Raw genomic sequence first — 21,549 nt, 5'->3', positions numbered from 1 at the left:
TGATGCTCGAACATAATCGAAAAAACATAATCGCAAATCACAAAAATTCTTTTACGGGATTGCGATCGTTTTCTATCAAATCATTTGCGTATCGTTTTACAAGATGCGTCACGAAAAATGTTTTTTTGCGTGCCGTAACGATGCGACATTTCCTTGTTTCGCGGACACGGGGGGGAGGGGGAAGAGGGGGAGGTGGCAAAATAATGTCGAGAGGAGCGGTCGCGGACGCACGGTAATTTCCTATGTAATTGAGAAAATACACCGGCAATGGCCTCGTTTCGTGGCCGTCGATTTCTCGTAACGACTTTCCGCGCGCGCGCGCGCGATTTGGCGCTACGCTTTTTTATTCCCTTCTCTTTTGCATCGTAAGAATTATTAACGTGGATGATAGCACGGCACGCAAATATCTCGATCTACTTCCGGAGAGTAGTAGCGAGTGGTTGAGAAACATACGGGTCTTATTAATCAGTCGGGTTTTATTAATCGCGTGACTTAGGTGTGATGTACACTTGCCTTCGAGATAATGATCGACGCTAACTCTCATCACTCTCATAATATCAGAAATTTACTATTTACCTACTGTTTAAACATAATGATACGCAAAATCGGATATGCGATGTGCATCTGCATATCCTAAAAATTTGATCTCTGATTTCTGTACAACTGACTCATTTTTGGAAGATCATTTTTTATAAAAATTTTTGCGAGTCAAGAATAAAATTTATTTAAACCTAAATCTTACTTTATAAATAAAGAAATATTATTTTAATGAAATTTTAATGTGAAAAAAATACGTTTCTCTTGAAAATGGTGTATATGAAGTGTGTATGATGAAGATGTACTCATAATGTGTATCATGTTAAAAGACGCACGAAGACCTCAAAACAATTACGCTTAATAAACTCTCATTCGCCTCGAGGAGTTCAGACACGATGACCCTACTTTCTCAGCTTGACTGTTTCAAAATCAGCGCGAAGAAAGTAGTCCAGAATCTCCTTAATCTTTTTCGCCGGTTTTTTAAAGTTTCGCGATGATTGGCGAAGAGGAGCGGAATTTCGGAGCAATTAGAAGATATAGGCAAATGGACCGTAAAGCGCATGAATTGAATGGGCGCCGGAGAAAATGTCTAGTTTCACTTTTGCACCTTGCCTTTTTTTATCCTTCTTCTCGTTCCTCGCGTGCCGCGCGTCCTGCTCCATAATGGATTTCTTAATGAAGATTATCAGTTGCACTGGTTACAGCCGCCAGTGTGGTTAATTGGACCTCGCGGTGGGGTACTCACGTGCGAGTGATTTGGGGTGTGACGCGATTTACACCTGCGAATAATGCCAACTCGAGAGTGCGTTTCACTCCGCTTAATGCCGACTATTAAAAACTATGCGGAATTGATTTACGTGACAAGCAGTCCGTGCAAGGTCGCGTCTTCTGACATTTTCATACGTAACCGATGAAACGGATGTAATCGGAGAGCGATATTTGCAATACTTGTTCTCTAAACGGCTCACACATTAAAATTACATAATTCGCCGTGCAACACATAATTCCAATGACGAATGACAGGATGACGATCTTTTCGTTAAATTTCCGTGATCATTGTCCAGTATCTAACGTTACAATTATGCAATTTTATGAAATTGTTCGTAATGTTTACATGTATATAATTAAGTTGTCACGAATAAATGAAACCTCTGCATTATAGAATCTACATTATTTTACTTTTTTATATTACAGTAAATTTATGATCATACTTCTTTAATGTTGTTTTAATATTTCTTAGCATTTTAGAAAGTTTATTTCTCTCTCTCTCTCTCTCTCTCTCTCTCTCTCTCTTTTTTTTTATTAAAAATATTGCATTATTCAGATGATAAAAACAGATACTATCAAAAGTATTTTTTTGGGTCATAACTTCTTTTATGGAATTAAAGATGTGGCTCATGTTGGACATAATGACACGTTTTTTGCTTAAACATTTACATTTAAATCGAACAACTGATGGCAATGTTATCTTCTCGAGCACGTGTGCATCCGAGCGTGGCGGTTCAATACAATCGGATCGAAATGTCACGTAAAGACTATCGCAAAATGTTGTCAGATTCCTAGCAGGAATCCTTGCTCGAAACTTTCGCTTTTCGAAATCAATGCATGCGAGTTTCGGGCAAAATGACGTCGTTTGGCGAGCAAGAGGAGCGGATCAAAGGATTGCGAAAGGACACGCGTGCCGAAAACACATGCATTCATTTTCTTCCACGATTCGTACCACGCACAAAATACCGGTAGCTACTCTTGTGCTGAATCGCAGTTGGTAGGTAGGTAAGTGAACGACCTTAATGCAACGGTATTTGTGCGTGATTTTCAAAGCACGTAGGACAACGGCACGTATGTATAACGCGCGTAAAATTGCCGCACGCCGAAACTGTTCTGATTATCTTGGCTCTCGGATCTGCCGCGATGATTCCGTCGTTAAAGTATTTGTGTGGAGACAGACGAAAAGTAAACTAATTTTCGTAAACTATATCGCAACAGAATATCGTGGAACATTAAAAATATTTGATATAAGTTTTTTTATCTGTATCCGTATCCATTAACATTAAGTAGTTAAAATGTGAAGCGAAGAACTTGAAAACTAACAATAATACAACATTTAGACATTTAAATTTAGATTTATATTGCGAATTTTATTTTTACAAGTTTATATCGATTTCTAAACAAATGAAATAAAAACGGAAAATATATTTGAAAATATGTAGAAACTATAAATATAAATATATAAAAATAAGAAATGATAACTGACGTCAAATATCTGTAAATATTAATTAACAGCACATCTTGAATTAATCGTCGCTGTTCAATTAACATAGCAAAATCGTAATATCGAAAAATACATTAATATTATTATATCTTGAAGAGATTTTATACTACTTTTTGTTACGGTAGTTTTAAAGCATTATTCTTTTTTCTCTCTCAATGCGTTATTTGAAAATAGGAAGATGACTTGATACAGTTAAACTCATTTTGATGAATGGCAAGTTTCAAGGATTATCATACGAATACATAACAGCAAAACATAACAGTACATGTAATTCCGATATAAACTAGTGCAAGAATCAATAAAGAAAACTTATAAATCTAGAAATCTAGAAATCTAGAAATTATATTATTTAGATCAACGACGTTCACTAGTGGACAAACTTGTCTGATTTTTGTAATCGTTATCGAGATCGTTGATTTTTAAAAGTAAAAAAACTGGCGCGCCGCACGCGTACGAAATTGCTATTTATAGCGTATTTATTGCGTATTTATAGCAGACAGAAATGTGAGCTCTAGACTTATTGCAAATCTTGTTAGAAAAGATTTGCAATAAGTCTAGAAGCCTCAAAAGATAAAAATAAAATGTAAAGGAAAAAGAAAAGAAAAAAAAGATTAGAATGAGAAAAAAGAAATTTTATTATCCGATATACGAATCCTTTAACAGAAATCATTTGTCAAACTATTGGCATATAGTGTCATCATAATTACTTTATCCGTATCGCAATATTTTTTTCTTCCGATAAGTGGAAATAGATAAAGCGAAAACAGGTATTCATTAATGTCCATGGAATTATCAGGCTGAATGCAACAAAGGGAATTGTAGAGATAGCGAAGATAATGATGGGAGTAATTCTAATTGTAATGGCAAATGATGGGAACAATTTTCCCGATAAGGAAATATTGGCAAAACAAAGGCACTCATTAAGAATTGAGGCATTTTCATAAAATTAATTATCAAGGCTAGCTCAAAAAAATAAGCTCCAAAGATATCAGAGAGTCAAGAGAACTGAGAGAGCAACGGTGAGAGTGAAATGGATGGGAAGACGAGATGAAGAAGCATCCGAATGAGAGAAAGAAGGAGCGGGGATGAAGAGGATGGGCCGGCACGCATTCCGACCGTTCAAAGGACCTTTCGGTCGGAATGGACCCGCGTGCCCTTCGCTGGTCTCTCCGGAGGGCCGTATTGTCCGCGTCGGACCACTCGCGGCTGGCGGCAGGGGGGGTCGGAGAGGAGGCAGGGAGGGATTGGGGGAGGTGGTATCGCGGGACCCCAGCAGGGCACCCAACTTAACCTCTCAAAGCAAACGGTCAAAACGCAACTAAACCGGAGTCCACTCACCTCGTAGCTCGTTCGTGCCACGCTGCGCTCTGACGATGCCTCCCTCGTCATTCACCGCCAGCAAACGCACTGTTGTTTACAGAGATATTTCAGAACACTATCGTTGATATCACTATAATAAGATACAACTATACATTGCATACGTCAAAACACCCGGGCGTCCTGCGCGCTGCATCGCCCTGCGTTCATTTGAAAAATGATCTCTCGGACTGCGCGACTGCGGAATTTGCCACACGGGGACCTAAATCGGTCCCCAACGGGTTACCAACGCGTCGTTTCGCGTTCTCTCGTTTGCCGCGCGGGATTATGCACTTTGTCGTTATGTTGGACAGTCGCTCACACACGTGCGTGCCGATCGCCGTGGATAAGACGCGAAAAATGCGAGATCGCGGGGACCGCGCGCTCCGCTTTGAAGCGGCAGATAAGTGTGGCAAACGCCGACCGAGTCGACGTGTTGCCGTTTTGACCTGCCTGCAAACTGACCAATCGTCGCGCAGGTGGCATCCCGCTGGCCCCCGCTAGTCCCTGCTGGTGGCAGGCACACAGGAGAAGGGACCCTGCCACCTGCCACGCGACCTGCTGGAGTCTGAAACAAGATCAAGCCGAACGAACGAGCTCTTGGTTCATTGAAACGATAGTCTGCCAGCGCTGATTGGTTGTTGGTAACGTAGAATGTCATTCACAAAAGATGCTGCATTGTTTAATATTCTGAAACATTATCATTCTTTGAATTATGTCCCGGAATAAGATCCCGGAATAATGATGATCAAACTTGTCAATTAGACAAACCGCATGAATTGCGATTGATTGTATTGTTTATGTTTCTTTACTCTGTGTTATCTTTTTAACAAATGAAAATTTGTAGTGATAAAAAGAGATAGTTTATTATCAGATGGAAATAACAGTTTGCGTTTATCCAGTTAGGTTTGTGTCGAATTAACAGAGTGTGTCTAAATTCTCATCTACCTGATTCTAATCATCTGTTGCGCTATTCGCTGGGATAAGATCAATTTGCACAGTTTTCGGTTTCTTTAAACGACGTATTGGAGAATGTAGTAGATTGATCGTTGATAATTTAGAATCACATTCATGAACGACGGATGATTCATGGATGTCTCAGAATCATTTAACATTCCGAAACATTATCAAGTGAACAGCGTTCTAGGTTTACCAAGGAACATTTGTAATTGAAGCTATTACTGAATTTTCTCTTTTACCAACTGTTGACAGAGTACCTCCACATTAATAATTTATTACACTAATTACACAGTTCATTTGATATGCAGAAGGCAGCTCACATGAGTAGCTCAGATTCTCATGTCTCAATATGGAATAATGTACAACCCCTTTTATGTTCAAGATTTTTAAAAACCATTTCTCCTCCTAATCTTGAAATAATAAAATGTAACTTTGTGACGATTCATCTATCAATGTTAAGATTGTGGAATATTTTAATAGATAAATATTAAAATATGAATATTATAATGTTTCCATAACTGATCAATGAATGTCAAAATCAATATCCAGAAACATTTCTCGCTATATAACCGCTGCAATAACGCTCGTGTGTAATGAGCTAATTACCTTTAATCATATTCGTTACTGTTCACGCATCATTGTTGTTCCGATAATGCGAGGAAAAAACCAGCGGTTACGTTTGAAGATCTTTATCAGATGATGAGATTCGATATATCGCTCGGCAACGCCGACGTGGGGAAAATATTATACAAGGCGGGCCTCGCGCACGGTGCTTCAAGGCTGACCCGGCATAGGTACTTATTGTATCAAGTCTCGTTAACGGAGATGTTCATTCACTCGTACCGGCCAGATGACCAGTATGGCTCGCGTAACTCACCGCCGCTGCCGTATCCCGCCAATCTCGTCGTATAGGCGCCGTAGAAAAGTGGCCGGGAAGATCGACGGGACTTGTCGATGATATGTGCCTGAAGTATCGGTTCCGCATCATAGAAATGCAATCGATGTGTCAGCTCGTTTGATGACGATGGCGGCGCTAATTCGTTTTAAACGCGGTAGCGTCCAGTTGAGACATGCGGCACTCGAGGTCAAAGGTACGTGTGTGTGCCCTCAATTGACTTCCCTTGACAACGGGTTTCCGGAATTCTCAGTGCGTTACTACCGCTGTACGATTCGGAGATAATTGATAAACCATTTGCGACGCTTTATATTTTGCCTCGAAGGAAGTGAACAATAAGAATTTATTAATTATTCATCATAAAATCATCGGTATCATAAAATGTATGATCTTAGATTTTTCAATTGATGTCGAATTAATTCTTTCTATAATGGAAATTTTTAGATTATGATTACGAATTGTAGATTTAGAGTTAATTTTTGTATTGGCCGTTATCGGTCGCGCATATTCATTTATAATTTAATAATAATAAACGAATTAATAAGACTCAGAGAGGGTTAAAAGCACTATTTTAATAGTTTGCATTATTCGAGGAATTAATAGCGTTTTGCGTTCATTGTCTTGTCGAAAAATCATCTATTTGCATTGCGTTCATTGCCGAACCAAAGTCGAGGTCACCTGTAATGTAATCAGAGTAGTGCGGAGATAGTGCGCAAAGAACCAAACATTGGGAATGATAAGAACGAGATCGCAGTTGAACTCATTATTTTTGCGTTCTGTGAGATGGCAGACTTCGTCAAGAGAGGTAGCGTGCAGTTCGTTAAACGTGGCAGTTGTCAACTAAAGCTCGCTGCGCAAGAGGTTCGAGGTTCGTCAAAGTTATAATCATTGCAACCAATATTTACTCGTCACAATTGCGCGTGTGAAATTTAGCATTTCATCGCTATCGTACGCTAAACACTTCAAATTATACAAATTCATATTTTATTTAATATAATATAAGAATTTTTTCGATATGTAGGTATACTTTTGAGAATTGTATCTTGTAGTTAAATATTTTATATAAGATACATAAAAACTTATAATATTTTTGAGATGTTACGATTAATTTATACTTTCTAATTTTAATGCAAATATTATTTTTACACACATCAAAAAGCAGCGACATATCAAAGTGCCTTTTAAATTTAGAATTTGTACGCAGATACTATCATTCCAGTCAGTTTGAGTAAGTTATCAAAATCAAACATTGCCGTGCTCCGACGTTTGGAGACTACGATAATGGATGTATGTACATACATACATAAAAATTTCTTTTGTTATCTCTTTTGTTGTATCTCTAATTTGTTTAAAATAATGATTCTGAAAATTGTTAGTTCTGCTATCTAATTTCAGTATGGTATATTTACAATTTTAAATAAAAAATTATGTAACTTTTGTGCAATATTTATTAAATTGAACGTTACTAAAATATTTTGATTTTTACAAAGAAAGCGATTCAAATCAAATAATATTTAGTGATCTCTCTTTCTCTCTCTCTCTCTCTCTCTTTTGGTGGTAATAATTGATTTTTATGGTTGATTAAATTATTCGAAATTACATAATTATATTGTTATTTATTAGCGGCTGTACGAGCGCGACACATCGTCGCCGCGCTGGTCGCAGTTGGATTTGCGCTTTGCGGCGCGGTCGAAGTTAGCTCCTCCGTCGCATTGTTGGCGAATCAGAAAGACAATCATGCCATCATCGACACGTCTTGGCACTGCGACATGCTGGTCAATATCACCAGCCGAAATCGCACCGAGGACTTCGAAATTATATTCATGGAGGTATACATACACGCGAAGCGTTTTTCCTCGCATTTTAGCGTTAAATATACGATTCTATCCACTTTTATTTATTTAACAAGTTTTTATTTGCCACACGGAAGTGAATTAAGTGGGAATGCTGACGCTAGATATAACAGCTTTGTTTCACATTGCTGAACCTTTTTAAATAATTCTAATAAATGGATGCACATATAACATTGAAGGATAATAACGCTTTAATGTTACGTTACAAAATGACACTTATAATTATGTTATGAATGACGACAGCTGCCACAGGAGGAGCGAGCAGAATCGATTATGCGCGAGGCGTTTTTATGGGGACAAGTCGCCGGTCCGATCCTGGGAGGTTGCTTGGTATGGGGTCGATCCGGGCCCTCCATGGTGTTCTCCCGTGCGGTTCTTAGCGCCTGTTTAGCGTCTCTATTAGTACCTGCAGCCTGGCGCGGACCGTCACATGTCGCGCTACGGTTGTTTCAAGGATTATGTACCGTAAGTCGGCGCGCAGCCACTTTATTAAGTCTCGAGGCGATGCTTCGCAACGACGTAAACTCGATTTTGCGTAAAAATACAGCGCCACATAAAACATGCGCGTGAGGATCATTGCGACATCCTCCTCTTTTGCAGGGCGCGACTATGCCCGCTGCTCACATGTTCGCTATGACCTGGTTTAAGAGTAATCACAGAAGCTGGTACTTCAGTTGTTACGCAGGTGTGTTGGTGATTGCGAATACAGCTATTTAGGTGAAAAGCAAAGAATAAACGAAAATACTGAACTCCTCGAGTCATTCATTATTGTTTCTTTTTTTTTTCTTTGTGAAAGCATAGTTGGCAGGATACTCCACACTTTCTAAAATATTTTGTAAAGTCCATTGAGTATTCTCGTCTCTATGTGGTTCAAGTTAATTGACTAGTCCTGATTCCCATGTTTCAAGCTGTTAGCGTGGGTTATTGTCTCACTGGATGGCTGGGCACCGCGGTAGTGCGAACGTTCGGTCGTGATTCTTTGTGTTATGGTCTGGTTCTTTTGGCACTATGCTGGTATTTCGCCTTCGGCCGATTTGTCAAGGACACGCCGAAATCTTACCAACACGACACAACTGTAAGCGGCACTTCCGATTTACTAGCGGGCTCTCGTTCTCGGATATTAAAGTTGTTGAATATATTAATTAATTATCTGATAAACTACAATTAAAGGCATTTTATGTAGTTTCTAAAAATTTTCTATCCGTTAATTAGTACCTGTGGTAACAAACCTGTCGTGCAACTATAATATTCACTTAAGATAATTACCACATATATATATATATATATATATACTTGATTTTTTTGTATGAGGCAGTTTTTTTAATAAGTACGTTTAAGTAAGTTTTTTGTAAGTACGAGATTACTGATTATCATAGGCAGCTGTGATACCATGGGGAAAGCTATTGAGATCTGTACCTGTTTGGGCGTCCGCAGTGGCGACCATGGGGAATCAATGGGGCGACGCAACGCTTGCACTTGGCATGACAAAGTACCTGAAACTCATCTATGGATTTTCAACAGCTAACGTAAGTTGGCTAAAATTTATTATTATTATTATTATTTTAATTATTGTTTCTACTACTGTAAAAAACATAACGAGTCAACAAACAAGGAAAGAAAAGAGTTTTATATATATGTTATGTTTTATATTACATGGCTGAACTTGTATTACACTGCAATACTCAGTTAGGGGTACAATTTAACGACCGATCGATATTACGGAGGGGACAGCTGCGTGCTCGTAGGTCTTGTCCCGTTACTAAGTTGTAATTCAATTCAGGACTCAGTGTTGACCACGTTACCTCACATCGGTCACTTTATGGCTGCGCTGACCTGTGGTCTCCTAGTGGATCACGTCCGCGAGTCTAAGATAGTTTCCACAACCACGGCGAGAAAGTTAGTCGTCTATACAGGTGCGTTATGTATATTTCCATAAGGAACACTACATCCACTATAAGCTATGAAACGCGTGCAAGAATTCTAGCCACTTTGATCTCTTGACAGGCAAGTTAATTTATATACAAGGAGATAATTTTTACTTTCCATTCTTAGCAAATATCCGGGAAACGTTTTGAGTTATTAAAAAAAAAAAAAAAAAAAAAAAAAAAAAAAAAAATGAAAATCCGCGGGAAACTTAACAATGCTGTGGAAAAGTACACGATGTCGATACGTTAGAAATCATTCGTTTCACGCTGCGAGGGGAAATTGATCGTTGCCGTTACCTTGCTTTAGAGTAATAGCTTACGAGATCTTATTATGATAATTGATAATGGATAATGTCTTAAACATGTTGAGTAACAAGGTTTCCTTATTCCGTCATAAAAATATTTCCCCGACTTATTTTTCTGATTCTCCTCACTTAGTACTATCGATATAATAACAAATTGGACACGATTCAGCCCACTTCATCCCCGCGGCTCTCCTCTTCGTCGCCGGTTATGCCGGCTGCCAGGCCCTGGGTGCCGCCTGGTTGGGGATAGCAGCCCTTCTCGTTTCCGGCACCGCACCGGCGGGTGCACTCGCGGCCATAGCCGATCTTGCACCCGCGGAATCGCCGGCGTGTGCCGCGGCTGCGTGCGCTCTTTGCTCCACGTTGGGTGCCGCGGGACTGCTGGCGGCCAATTACTTCGTCACCCAGGCTCTTCATGGCTCCGTAAGTCGAATTACTACGCCGGACATAGGCGCGCGAGTGCGTTATCCGCCCGCGCAAACGTAACGTATTAAAGTTTCCGTGAACGCTAAACGGACGTAGGATTGCGTAACGAGAACTTAATGATGAGTCTTCTTTCCTTCTACTTTCTATGTGTCGCATGAATCATCTCTCGTTACTTTCCACTTTATAAATTATTATTTTATGCTTTACAACTCGTTATTTTCAAGAATGTACAATAATATATTTAATTCTGAAATGAAAAGAAAGTATATTAAAATTTTTTATTTAAAATTCTTTGTACACGAGCAATGTTTTAGCTTTAATACAAGTGTAGAAAAATACATAATTCGATTTCTGCAGAATTGGAAATCGAGGGCGCGTATTAAAGATTCACACCGTACAACACGATTGTAATTATTACCGACCGAAAAACCTTTTTTTAATTCTTTGTTCGAATTTGCATTTGTCGTTCGTTTTAGATCGCTGGTTCTTGGCGATTGGTGTTCGGTGTTGCCTCCGTCGTCCTCCTGACGACCGCTGCGGTTTTTCTGGCGCTCGGCAAAGGCGTTCCGCAACCGTGGATTCCATCCGTGGCGAGACCGCGGAGTCACGACGTAATCTATGAGCAGGACACACTGGAACTCGATCACGAGGATGTGGGCGTGCAAACCGAGCCCTTCGTGCCCTATGCGCTCGAGGACGATGTTGAGAGCTTGAAAAATGTGCCACGCTCTTCGTCCATTCACTCGAAGATCTCGGTGGCCTCCAATTAAGTCGCGATCGCCTTCGTGCCAATTCTCTACGCTATTTTCATGCGCCTCATTTTGCGCCAAGGATATTTTATCGCGATAGAAAAACACGATGAACAATAAATATATCGCAAATACACATGCGATTAACGTAATGAATGTATATAAGACTTCATGAATAAGAAATTAAGAATAAATGTTTGTATTATTAAGACAAATTGTTGTTGAAGAGTATTACAACAAAGAAAAATTAAAAAACTGAGCAACTAGTTCTTATCAGAATCTTGTAAAGAGTAATCTGATGGATTACCGTTGGGTTTCGCGAAGCGCAATTTGAGCACCGACTGCTCTAGATAAAATCATTGCGAAACAATGCCGTGAATAATAACAGGTAGATTCGTCAACTGATTACAATTGACTTGTAGAAAGTCGATAATTGATAAAAATGTCGACGTGAGCTGGAAATTGGAGGGATATGGGATGAAAAGTATCAGATACGTCGCTTTTGTCTCGGATTATTCGCTTTCGACTATTGTTGAAACAGCTTTGCTTCATCGGGATATCTCGTCGCGATTTTCTCCTTGCTCGCTTTATTTCCTACCTTGTTGCATACAAATCTGTGCATTAAACGTGCTAGAGCACACTACGTGCTCTCAGCGGCGACTTTCTATCTCCGGTGAAAGAGCGAGAGAAAAATTGGCGGATGCGACAAGCGGTCTAATTAAATAATTTTACGCATTAAAACCTCTGTTGCATACCGCTGATCTCATCACGAAAATGCGCCTACGCCATTGCAACGGCCGCATGCACGGAATACCGGAAGACCGTGTGCAAGATCGTAGTTTGCGAGTGTTAGCGAGTGTCTCCGCGAGTGTCTTAACAAATGCCTTTCAAATGCACGCGTGCATATCCGGCGCGCGTGGAAAAATCAGGACACTCTTTAAATATCCGCGGAAAATGGTCTGCCGTTCGCCGTGAATGAAATACTTTGCACGCTTTTCGTTGGCACTCGTTCGATCGACATTTCTCGAGCAAAGTGTTGAGTCAATATTAACTTTGCGATTACTTACACGTGTGTTTCATATCGCTTATTAATAACTGAAACATGTATATTTTTGTACCACAAGCAACACCTTGATAATCTTGGAATAAATTCGTTTCAAGTTTAAAGTGCACCATCAGTAAAATCACGATCCGACATTCGCTTTCAATAATTAGCGATAATTGGATAATGAAGTGAATTACATTAATTCATTTCGTCCGATTAATGATTTGCGTGCGAGTAATGTGTTTATTCTCATTAATGTTTTTAACATTCAATCGCCTTTTGTAAATGTACGTTATCACTGCCACTTGTGCAAATTAAATATATGATTGTGATTGTGCCGGTGATTGTTCAGATACCATTCGGATAGACGCGTGAGATATTTGCGTATCGTGTGTCGTGCGTAACGCTTTTTTCGACAAAGAATTTCGCTCGCAGCACAACTGGCGAGATCTCCGAATGCGTGGAAAGCACGCGCGAGATCTCATGATCTACGCCCTCGATTGTATATATATATATATATATACAATATTTTGCGCGCGAGTTTGCTGTGTAGACCCGACCGGGCAAGAGTGTCGCAATGCGCGACGCTAATTACCGGCAGTAGACGCGTTACTATTCTTTCCCGGTAACGCCGACTCTCAGGGACTTATGAAATGGGTTCTCACACAACGCCTCAGCGTCTACCGTCCGACTCTTTCTTTATTTCGATGCGTATATATCACACTAGTCTCTTACGTAACGTCGTATTTACAGTCGTAAGCAGGGAATATGCCTAGAGATGCCTTAAGATCTAGAGCTTTCGCAGGCGCTCCCCCGCATTTTAACGGAAAATATATCTTGTAAGATTTCTTTTGAATAATCAACTAGAATAAATGCATCCGCGATCGACCGGCAAATGCCCGATTTTTCGATTTCTAAGAAAATTTGCATTTAAGCGATGCAAATATATTTTTCAAACAAGTGGATAATGATAAGTAGTTATTAGAACGTGATTATTGCATAATTGTAAATTAAAGCTATCGCCTATAGCTGAAAATGCTATTCACTGGTGATTTTGTCAATGCAATATTCTTCCCTCATTATTTATTTTAAACAGTTGGTTTTGACGCAAATCTCAACACCGTGAGAAAAATTAAATTTCATGCGATACCTGAAAGATAATTGTATGAGAAAATAATATTTTACTTTAGGAAAGAAATTTAATTATCTAACAATATTTCTTTGGCCGTACATTGATGCATCTACTCTAGTGTACGTAAATATGCGCGATGACAGATGTTAGGAAGCTATCGTGCAGAAAATCAGTCGGGCCGCGTAGCGACGATTTCCCTTTCGCGAAACCGATTCGATTCATTAATGACACGAATGCGTCCATTGCGTGTGAAACGTTGATCCTTACGCGCATATGGACATATCCATTCGTCCACTACAAAAAAAAAAGATTACCGTTGACATAAGCTTCGCTGTGCTTAAATATGCTGCCGTGAGAAATTGATATCGTTCAAGGATAATTAGTAATGGTAAAAATGTAACGTAATTTGAAGACATATTACTGAAAGCATATTCGTGATTGTTCCGTTGACTTCCGTCGAATTTTTTGTCACCTTATAAAAAAATCTGTGTAAAAATAACAACTTTACTTTAAATTCTACAATAATTTAACTCGTATTTTATACTTGCAACGAGTAATATTTCTTCGTAAGAAATTCCTAACTCTAACTACTCGTTGTTTACATCTTCTTCCTCATGTCCTTTTCTTCCTCGTCGTCGTCTGTAATAATCTGCACGCTTCTGACTGGTCCCGTCTTTCTGTATCTCGACGCTGGTGTCGTGGTGGTCATCATGGATGCCGGCATTATCGTCGATCGTTCAGTATTGATTGCTAGATTTACCATTCGCAGCAGCAGGGCTTCTCTGATAGGTGCTGGCAAAATTTCGTCGCCATCGTCGGCTATGTCCTGCGTGTAGAATTTCTGTCTGTACACTCTCTTCGGATATCTGTCTTGGTAGTCGTCATACTGATGATGATAAATTGGGCTCAGAGCCCGAGGATACATCGGACGTCTCAAGGACACTCGATCACCGTATTGTGCCTGTTGATCGTATGCGATTTCAGGTCTCGGAAGTGGCGCCTGATAGCCCGCCGGATACGAAGGATATGGTTGTTGATCATACAGAGCATCCTCGAGATAACTTTTAGGATATGACAGAGCTTGCACGCCGTATTGGCTCACCAACAGTCTCCTCAACAACGTCTGGAAGTCTCGACGACTCAGAGGCGGCGCGATCGGGTTCGGAGGCTCCGGAGGCAGCGGTAATGCGCCAGCCCGGTAGGGATACTCGGGCGTGGTCGTCGAATAGTCTCTATCATCAGGAACTACCGGATTCGGAATCGGCCGAAGGATCGGCCGTGCTCTCTGTTCGGGATCCGGGTAAATCAGCGGCCGCATCATGGGACGCGGACGCCCGTAGTTTGCGTTCATCGCGATCCGCGCTTCATCTTCGGGATCGGGTAAGGGATTTTCTGTCAGGTAGTGAATGTTGGAATCCGTTGTGGTGGAATAAACTGACTGCTGATTGTTCGGAGGAGGCCGTAACAGAATTCTGCCTATCGGTATCGCTCTGTAGATCCCGTCCTCCTCGAGATTGCCCTGTTGGGCCTGCACGAGTATTCTAGATGGCAATTCCCGCAAATACTCGGGCTGCTGTCTCACGAAGATTGGCTCAGTTCCCTGTCTGACGTAGTCTCGATTCTCCGTCGGTACTCTGGCCGTAGTACTGCGAAGCAAGATCTGCTGAGTTGTCGTGCGTTCTTCCTCGGGAGATTTCGTTTCCGTCTCGAAAGTTCGAGGACCTTCGTATTTTGGACTATCGAATCGACCTGCCCCTAGATTCTCCTGACGATTGACATAGAACTTTGGTCGTTCTGGACGCGAAGTACTGGAAACTCTCTGGAGAACACGTGATGGAGCTGTCGTGGTGAACAAAGGACGTGTTGTGGATAAAGAACCACCGTAAACGTCGGGATGATCGTCATTGTTATCTGCAATGCCGGAAGTTGATTTAGTTGTCTCATCGTGCAATTGTCTTCTCAAGCTATTCCCCGTTGTGATTTTGACCTCGTCTTCTTTCTCTACGAAATCCTCAGAGATCGGCGGGAGGCTGTGCTCGATCGGTCGCTTGGCGAAAATAATCCTTCGATAAGTGCCGCTCTTGTCATCCGTACTGGGTCGATTGATCTGTGAATCTTCATCTTCAATATCTTCTATCACGATCGGTCTCTGCTGGCCATTAATAATGAAACGTGGTCTGCTCTTGGACGTGCCCTTCAAATAATGCCCAAATATCGTTTTTGGCACCTCTGTGGTAGTGGTCGTCGTCGTCGTCGTGGTAGTACTAGTAGTCGGTTTTCTCGTTCGAGGAATCGACTGTACTACCGATGACTTAGTTGACGACTCTGTCGTCGTGGCGTATACAATGTTCGGTTTTTTTGTCGTTAACGTACGATTGAGGCGCGGTATACTTTGCACGACCGACACGTGTTCCTGTAATGGCGACATGGTAGTCGCTTTGAAACCCGTTCCATTTGACGAAGAGTACGAAACCCTTTTTATTTCACCATCGGCATCGACGAAGCCGAATGTGCCTTTAATGTTGCCCAGAACATCGCGACTCTCGACCTGATGAAGTAAATATTTTCCGTTCATTTCTTCATAAGCATGGCGCGATTTTAATTTATTATTTTTGAATGAACATATTATCCTTCTCTTTGTTAATACAAATTAATAAATATAATTTTTCAAAACAAAATATTTTAATTATAAATAATTATATATATATATATATTTTTTTTTTTAATTATAAATAATTTTATATATATATATATATATCTAAACTATTTACTGAAGTAATATAATTAAGTTCGAATAGTACTTTTAAAAAGTTTACTAATGATTTAAATTTGAAGCAATTACAATATTTATATTCAATTAATTTAAATAGCTTTCAAATAATAATTAAGCATTTTGTAATTATAAATGAAAGTATAAGATTATATAAGGTGAATGCATAAATTTATAATTGTGAGAGACAATTAGATTCTTCTATAACTATTTATCTTATTGTTGATATCACGCTAATTAATATTGCATTGCTTGTGCATTACTATTTTTAAATGACATCAGAAGTGGAAAACATTGTTTTAGCTAATTAATATCTGATACTGTGGGAACTTATTGTGCGGTGCAATTTATGGTTTTTAAAAAAAAGTCGATAGGTGCGGTCTACATTACGCCGCGTTTACGCATAATTACCTTGAATGATCCATCGCCGGCTTCGTAACCATATGTATAAGAACCGTCTTCGTTCACCTTTCTGATCTGCTTCAAGATCGCCACTTGATGATCATGATGCGTTTCCGATGTTTGCTGGTCCGTGACGTTCGAGCAGCCGGCGGTTGCCAGACAGAAGAATGCCATCAGCCATGGCGTCATCTTAAAAGGAAAAGGTGATTTTTTTCTATAAAGAAATACGCAGTAACGCGAATGAGGATATGACACACGATGATCCATTATAAATATTATGAAGAAAATAATATTAAAAAAAAATGTACTAAAGAGTCAAATATGAATGTCGAAACGACAAACTTAAATTTTTACGCGATGAGAATTGTGTATTTTTAATTTATTTAAAATACAAAATTTCTCCAATTTATTAACTCTGAATATTTTTTTAGTACGCGTTCACATAATGATGCACTTATCACTCGACAGTATTTCGCGGTCTAAAGCATTTTCTCGGAATAAATCTTGAAGATGTATGGACGAAACATCACGTTCTTCAAAGCGCGCACTTTCCCACGGGCACCAATATTGGTATCGCGAAAAAATCGCCGGAACGTTAAGATCGAGCACTTGTATTTAGATTGATAGTGACTGAAATCGATCTCGCTATCTCTTTCCCTCTCCTTCCCCCTCGTGCGGATCGCGAGCACCATGAACACGTACCCGCGCACTCGCGCCTGCTCGGAATACTCGACGATATACCTTGTTGGAACTGGAAACCATGTTACCGCGGATGCGGTGAATGTTCTTAATACGGCGTGGGGTGTCGGGTGCCGTTATATATAGGGTGACACAATAGGCAACCACCGCCGCGCCCCTTCCACGACGCACCGCGTCGCGCCGCCACGTTCAACCTTGATGATCCCTAAACGTTCATTAAGGCGCTGGAATACTAAATGACAATTCTCCCAGTAAAAACGAATAGCATCACGCGAGTCGCCGCGCCGCAACGACACTTCGACGGAAAATATGCGACAGTGAGAGCCCGCGGTTGTGTTTGCTCATCTCGATTGCACGTTTCTCTGGTCGCGCGAAATTGCCCAAGACGGGATTACTTTAACGACTGGTAGACGGAAAAAATCGCCGGATGATCGGCTGCCGCCATCGCGTGAAGTAGATGTCGAAAAGCGAACGCTTTCCTTTTTAACCCTTTCCTCGTTAAATTACTCGAGCGTTTAAATTTTACCCGTTTCTTTAATTCTACAAAACAACCGCGTCTTCTTTTTCTTATCAAAATATATGAGTTACCGAATTCGATGTAATTAATAATGTTACGAAACACATTGGATTTAATAAGTTTTTTAAAAATATTTACATCTGTGATACTGCGTGACTGAGAGACTGCTGAAAAAAAAAAAAATCGCACGCTTTGCAAGACCGCGAAGAAAGTGCATCGATAATGGCGACGTGGAAGAGCGGAAACCGTGGAGGGAACGAGCGCGGTGTCCTGACAGAATGGAACATACGAAGAAGTTTTGGTTTCGCGGAGACAAGTGAAAGCCACGTGGGAGTCGCGACGGTCGAGCAAGAAGCACAGTAGTAGACTGTAAAATCTGTAACAATAGTTCCCATAGTGTGCAACACCAGTATTGTGGTATTCGCTCCACTCTAGGCACTCCCACAGGACAATTATTACATCATGCAATTTCCTCCGGGTTTCGTATTCACTTTTTTGATGCCACTTTGATATGCCTCGCATTCGTGGACGTATCGGCTGTCTATCTCGCCTCGCACGTTTCCTCCACGGAGGATCATTGTCTCCCGCGGTGCCTCAACCTCGAAGTCCGCGAACGCGGTCGACAGACCCATTGAAACCTAAATAATTAAAATATGCAGGATATCCGGGAAAGGCCGGGTACAGGGTGCTTCTGGAAGACACTAATATACTTTCTCTTAACCACTAATCGCTCGACAAACTTGAACTCGATCCCTTCTTAACATTTCTACATTTAGAATTCTTTGATATAGATAAAATGATCGTTAAGATTATGTAATTGGCAAAAATGATTTTATACTGATGATTGGTAGTGATGTTATTAATTTTGTAATTGAAATTAAATTTCTACCGGTGGAAAATTTATTTGAATGAAATTGAATGAAAAATTAGGTCTTGTTATTTATTTACGCTCTTGAAGCTTAATTCACCAAAACACTGCAAATTTCCAACGTTATATAACGCTTATGCTTCCCGATAATTTTTTTTGTTAAGAAATTCTTATTAGAAATTGTTATTATGCTGTTTTGTATTTAACTTTTATTTAATTTAAGATTACAGAACAAATTCTATTTTTTCAGAACAAACTAATGAATTTCTAAACTTTCTATTGATTATAATTTTCTAATTTCTATTTTTATATGTTGTTTTAAATTAACTAGACAATTGTGTGATTAATTTCTTTTTCGAAGAAAGTGGGTACGAAACTAATTGTAACGCAACTACCGGTTTACACATTACTTCTGTTACATTTCGACTGACACACCTACTTCATTATCTACGAAAGATCTCACATACGCCCGTGGAAATTACAGGTTTGTACTCCATTTTCAGCGATCATCAAAATGCCAAAAAATCGCTGAGATTATTTCTTACTACACTAATGTGTTATTCGGGCATGCCGAAACGTACGCGAGTGGATATTGTGAAATGTCTTAATCATGTAATAAGACAAACTGCTACGTGACACAAATACAAAAATATGAATTTATGGAAAAAAATCAATTAGAAATTCTTAATAATCACAATATAATAAATTCATTTAAAAACATATTTTTTATTATTTTGTGTGTGTGTGTGTGTGTGTGTGTGTGTGTGTGTGTGTGTGCGTGTGTGCGTGTGCGTGTGTATAAAATAAAATAAATGTTTAATAAATAATATATAATATAAAATAAATGTATGATAAAAAATAAATGTTTTTAAATGAATTTATTGTGTGTGTGTGTGTGTGTGTGTGTGTGTGTGTGTGTGTGTGTGTGTGTGTGTGTGTGGTATCCCCCCCCACACACACACAAAATTAAACATAGAAATTTTTACTTTATTATTTACGTTTTTAAAAAAATATTTTTCGTAAATATCGGTCGAATAGAATAAAAAGCTATAAATATCTAAGAATTAATTTTACTGTCTTATTTTATCGTGTATCTGCATCGAGTTTTTTTAATCTGCAGATTCGTTATTTCCTTTCAAAGAAGTACTAAGATGTCACAAAATGTTTCCCATCCTAAATACATATTTTATCATCAGTAATGAACTAGTTATATATTAGCACTGACTCATTGTTGTCATAATGTACAACGCCTCAGATATACTGCCTTTCGTACGGCATTGTATAGCGTAGTGAAATCTATCAGGAACTACACTGTAAAAATGAGAACCATTTACTCTGTTTACATATAAATGATTATTGCTATGAGACATAAAATAATTTGGACGGAAAACCTTTAAAAAGGAAATAACTCATAATTTTAGAAAATAAATATCAAATTTAAAGATAAAAAATAAAAATGTGTCGAAAATATTCTTCTCTCCTCTATATCAATTTCGCAAAAACAATGATGTGATTAATAATAATGTACAATTAGTAATAATGTACAATAGTAATTAGTAATGATGTACAATAAAAATATGATATTCACTTCAGAGAGATCTTAGATTGTAAGTTTGATTAGAAGTTGTTTTCATCATCATACATACATTATAAATTGGTGTTGGATTACGTTTTAAGTGATGGGATATCGTATAACTTAATTACGACAGATTCTTTAGAGATATTAATATTATCATCATTAAGAATCGTATTGTTTGTCTATTTGCGAAGTAAGGAACCGACTTCGCGTATAATGAAAGTCAAGCTTTACAACGAAATTATTATTATAATTAGATTACTTCAGAGGATTTTACGTGTTTGCGTCCGTATATGTGTGGGCACAATTGTCATCTTTGTTACCGGTTCTCTTACGAGCTAGCTTGCACGTCATGCATATAGCGCATCTAAGTGACATAAACCGCCTCCGTTAAGTTATGTCAATCTATGTATTTATATCCGCTGTGAGAATGGCAAAAACAGAATGTCACATTCTTCTGCCGTGAGTAGAAGAATGATAGATAGAGGATGTTGCGCATGATCGCCATCCTGTGTACGGTCTCACTATTCCGCGATTGAATCGCGTTGACACTTGCTAATGACATTTCCATCCACCTGTTTGGCTGTTACATGCTTCAAACAACCATTTTTTTCCATCACGAGTAACGGATGACGTATTGGGAATTTTTAAGGTGTGTGTGTACTTATTTATTAATAATTTATATAAAATATATATATATATATATATATATATATATACATATATTTATTCTTTAATTATTTTTTTTATTACATTTCATTCTTCATTATTCCTCACCATTTTCAATTCTAATTTTCTTCATTTTTTTTATTATATATAAAACAATCATGTAATCTTTAAATATATTATGTACATTAATTAGAATACTTTTGATCGATTAGATTATTTGTTACTTCTTTATATATTTTTTTTCAGTTAAAAAATTTGATTATTATATAGATTTTTATGTTTTTGCTAATTTATGGGCCTTTTAACACATACATAAAATATTACTTACAGCAAATGTATAGTTGCGGTGATATTTCTGAATTCTTATAGAAGTCTGAAATAATGTATGGTTGCCTTGATATTCAGTCATTTGTTAAACGATAGTAACTATTGTCTCGTTCATCTTTTACCGGTAAAATAGAGAGCGTGTTTAGAAAGCAGTAGAACTTTCGCTAACGATTTGCGGCTTGCGTTAACCGCAAAACCATAAATAAACCGTGACCTATAATATTACGGTCCACTAAAGTTGAGTTCAAGGTTGCACATTTTGTTAC

At 38.9% G+C, this 21,549-nt stretch overlaps 3 protein-coding genes across 8 annotated transcripts in view; 1 reads left to right on the top strand and 2 right to left on the bottom strand.

The window, feature by feature from the left end:
* The window catches only part of LOC105425322 (uncharacterized), a 76,836-nt gene extending 72,212 nt beyond the window's left edge, over window positions 1–4,624 (bottom strand). Inside the window, exon 1 of the mRNA XM_011636040.3 lies at window positions 4,148–4,624. The gene's annotated coding sequence lies outside the window, so the exon portion shown is untranslated. The remainder of the gene's footprint in view (window positions 1–4,147) is intronic.
* A 1,327-nt stretch (window positions 4,625–5,951) lies between these two features.
* On the top strand, window positions 5,952–12,445 carry LOC105425320 (sialin). Of its 5 annotated transcripts, none has more exons than XM_011636034.3 (10): window positions 5,952–6,216; window positions 6,804–6,888; window positions 7,644–7,849; window positions 8,117–8,338; window positions 8,474–8,558; window positions 8,782–8,948; window positions 9,250–9,399; window positions 9,654–9,786; window positions 10,273–10,526; window positions 11,006–12,445. In XM_011636034.3, the coding sequence occupies exons 1-10, from the start codon at window positions 6,196–6,198 to the stop codon at window positions 11,297–11,299; spliced, it is 1,617 nt and encodes a 538-aa protein (XP_011634336.1). In that variant the 5' UTR covers window positions 5,952–6,195; the 3' UTR covers window positions 11,300–12,445. The 5 variants fall into 5 exon arrangements, with proteins under 5 accessions (XP_011634336.1, XP_088928956.1, XP_011634337.1 ...); XM_089072830.1 differs by having other exon boundaries at window positions 6,714–6,888; XM_011636035.3 differs by having other exon boundaries at window positions 6,689–6,888.
* A 559-nt stretch (window positions 12,446–13,004) lies between these two features.
* On the bottom strand, window positions 13,005–17,677 carry LOC105425319 (uncharacterized). Of its 2 annotated transcripts, none has more exons than XM_011636033.2 (3): window positions 17,369–17,677; window positions 16,637–16,816; window positions 13,005–16,003 (listed from the first exon to the last, which is right to left on the bottom strand). In XM_011636033.2, exons 1-3 carry the CDS (start codon window positions 17,387–17,389, stop codon window positions 14,054–14,056), a joined length of 2,151 nt encoding a protein of 716 aa, XP_011634335.2. In that variant the 5' UTR covers window positions 17,390–17,677; the 3' UTR covers window positions 13,005–14,053. The 2 variants fall into 2 exon arrangements, with proteins under 2 accessions (XP_011634335.2, XP_025073616.2); XM_025217831.2 differs by lacking the exon at window positions 17,369–17,677 and adding an exon at window positions 17,042–17,186.
* Window positions 17,678–21,549: the final 3,872 nt, after the last annotated feature.

The sequence above is a fragment of the Pogonomyrmex barbatus genome, unplaced genomic scaffold, assembly GCF_055798465.1.
Source record: "Pogonomyrmex barbatus isolate J1 unplaced genomic scaffold, ASM5579846v1 scaffold1, whole genome shotgun sequence".
Classification (NCBI taxonomy): domain Eukaryota; kingdom Metazoa; phylum Arthropoda; class Insecta; order Hymenoptera; family Formicidae; genus Pogonomyrmex; species Pogonomyrmex barbatus.
The sequence above is the reverse complement of the archived record's forward strand: the minus strand, read 5'-3'. Positions and strand labels throughout refer to the sequence as shown.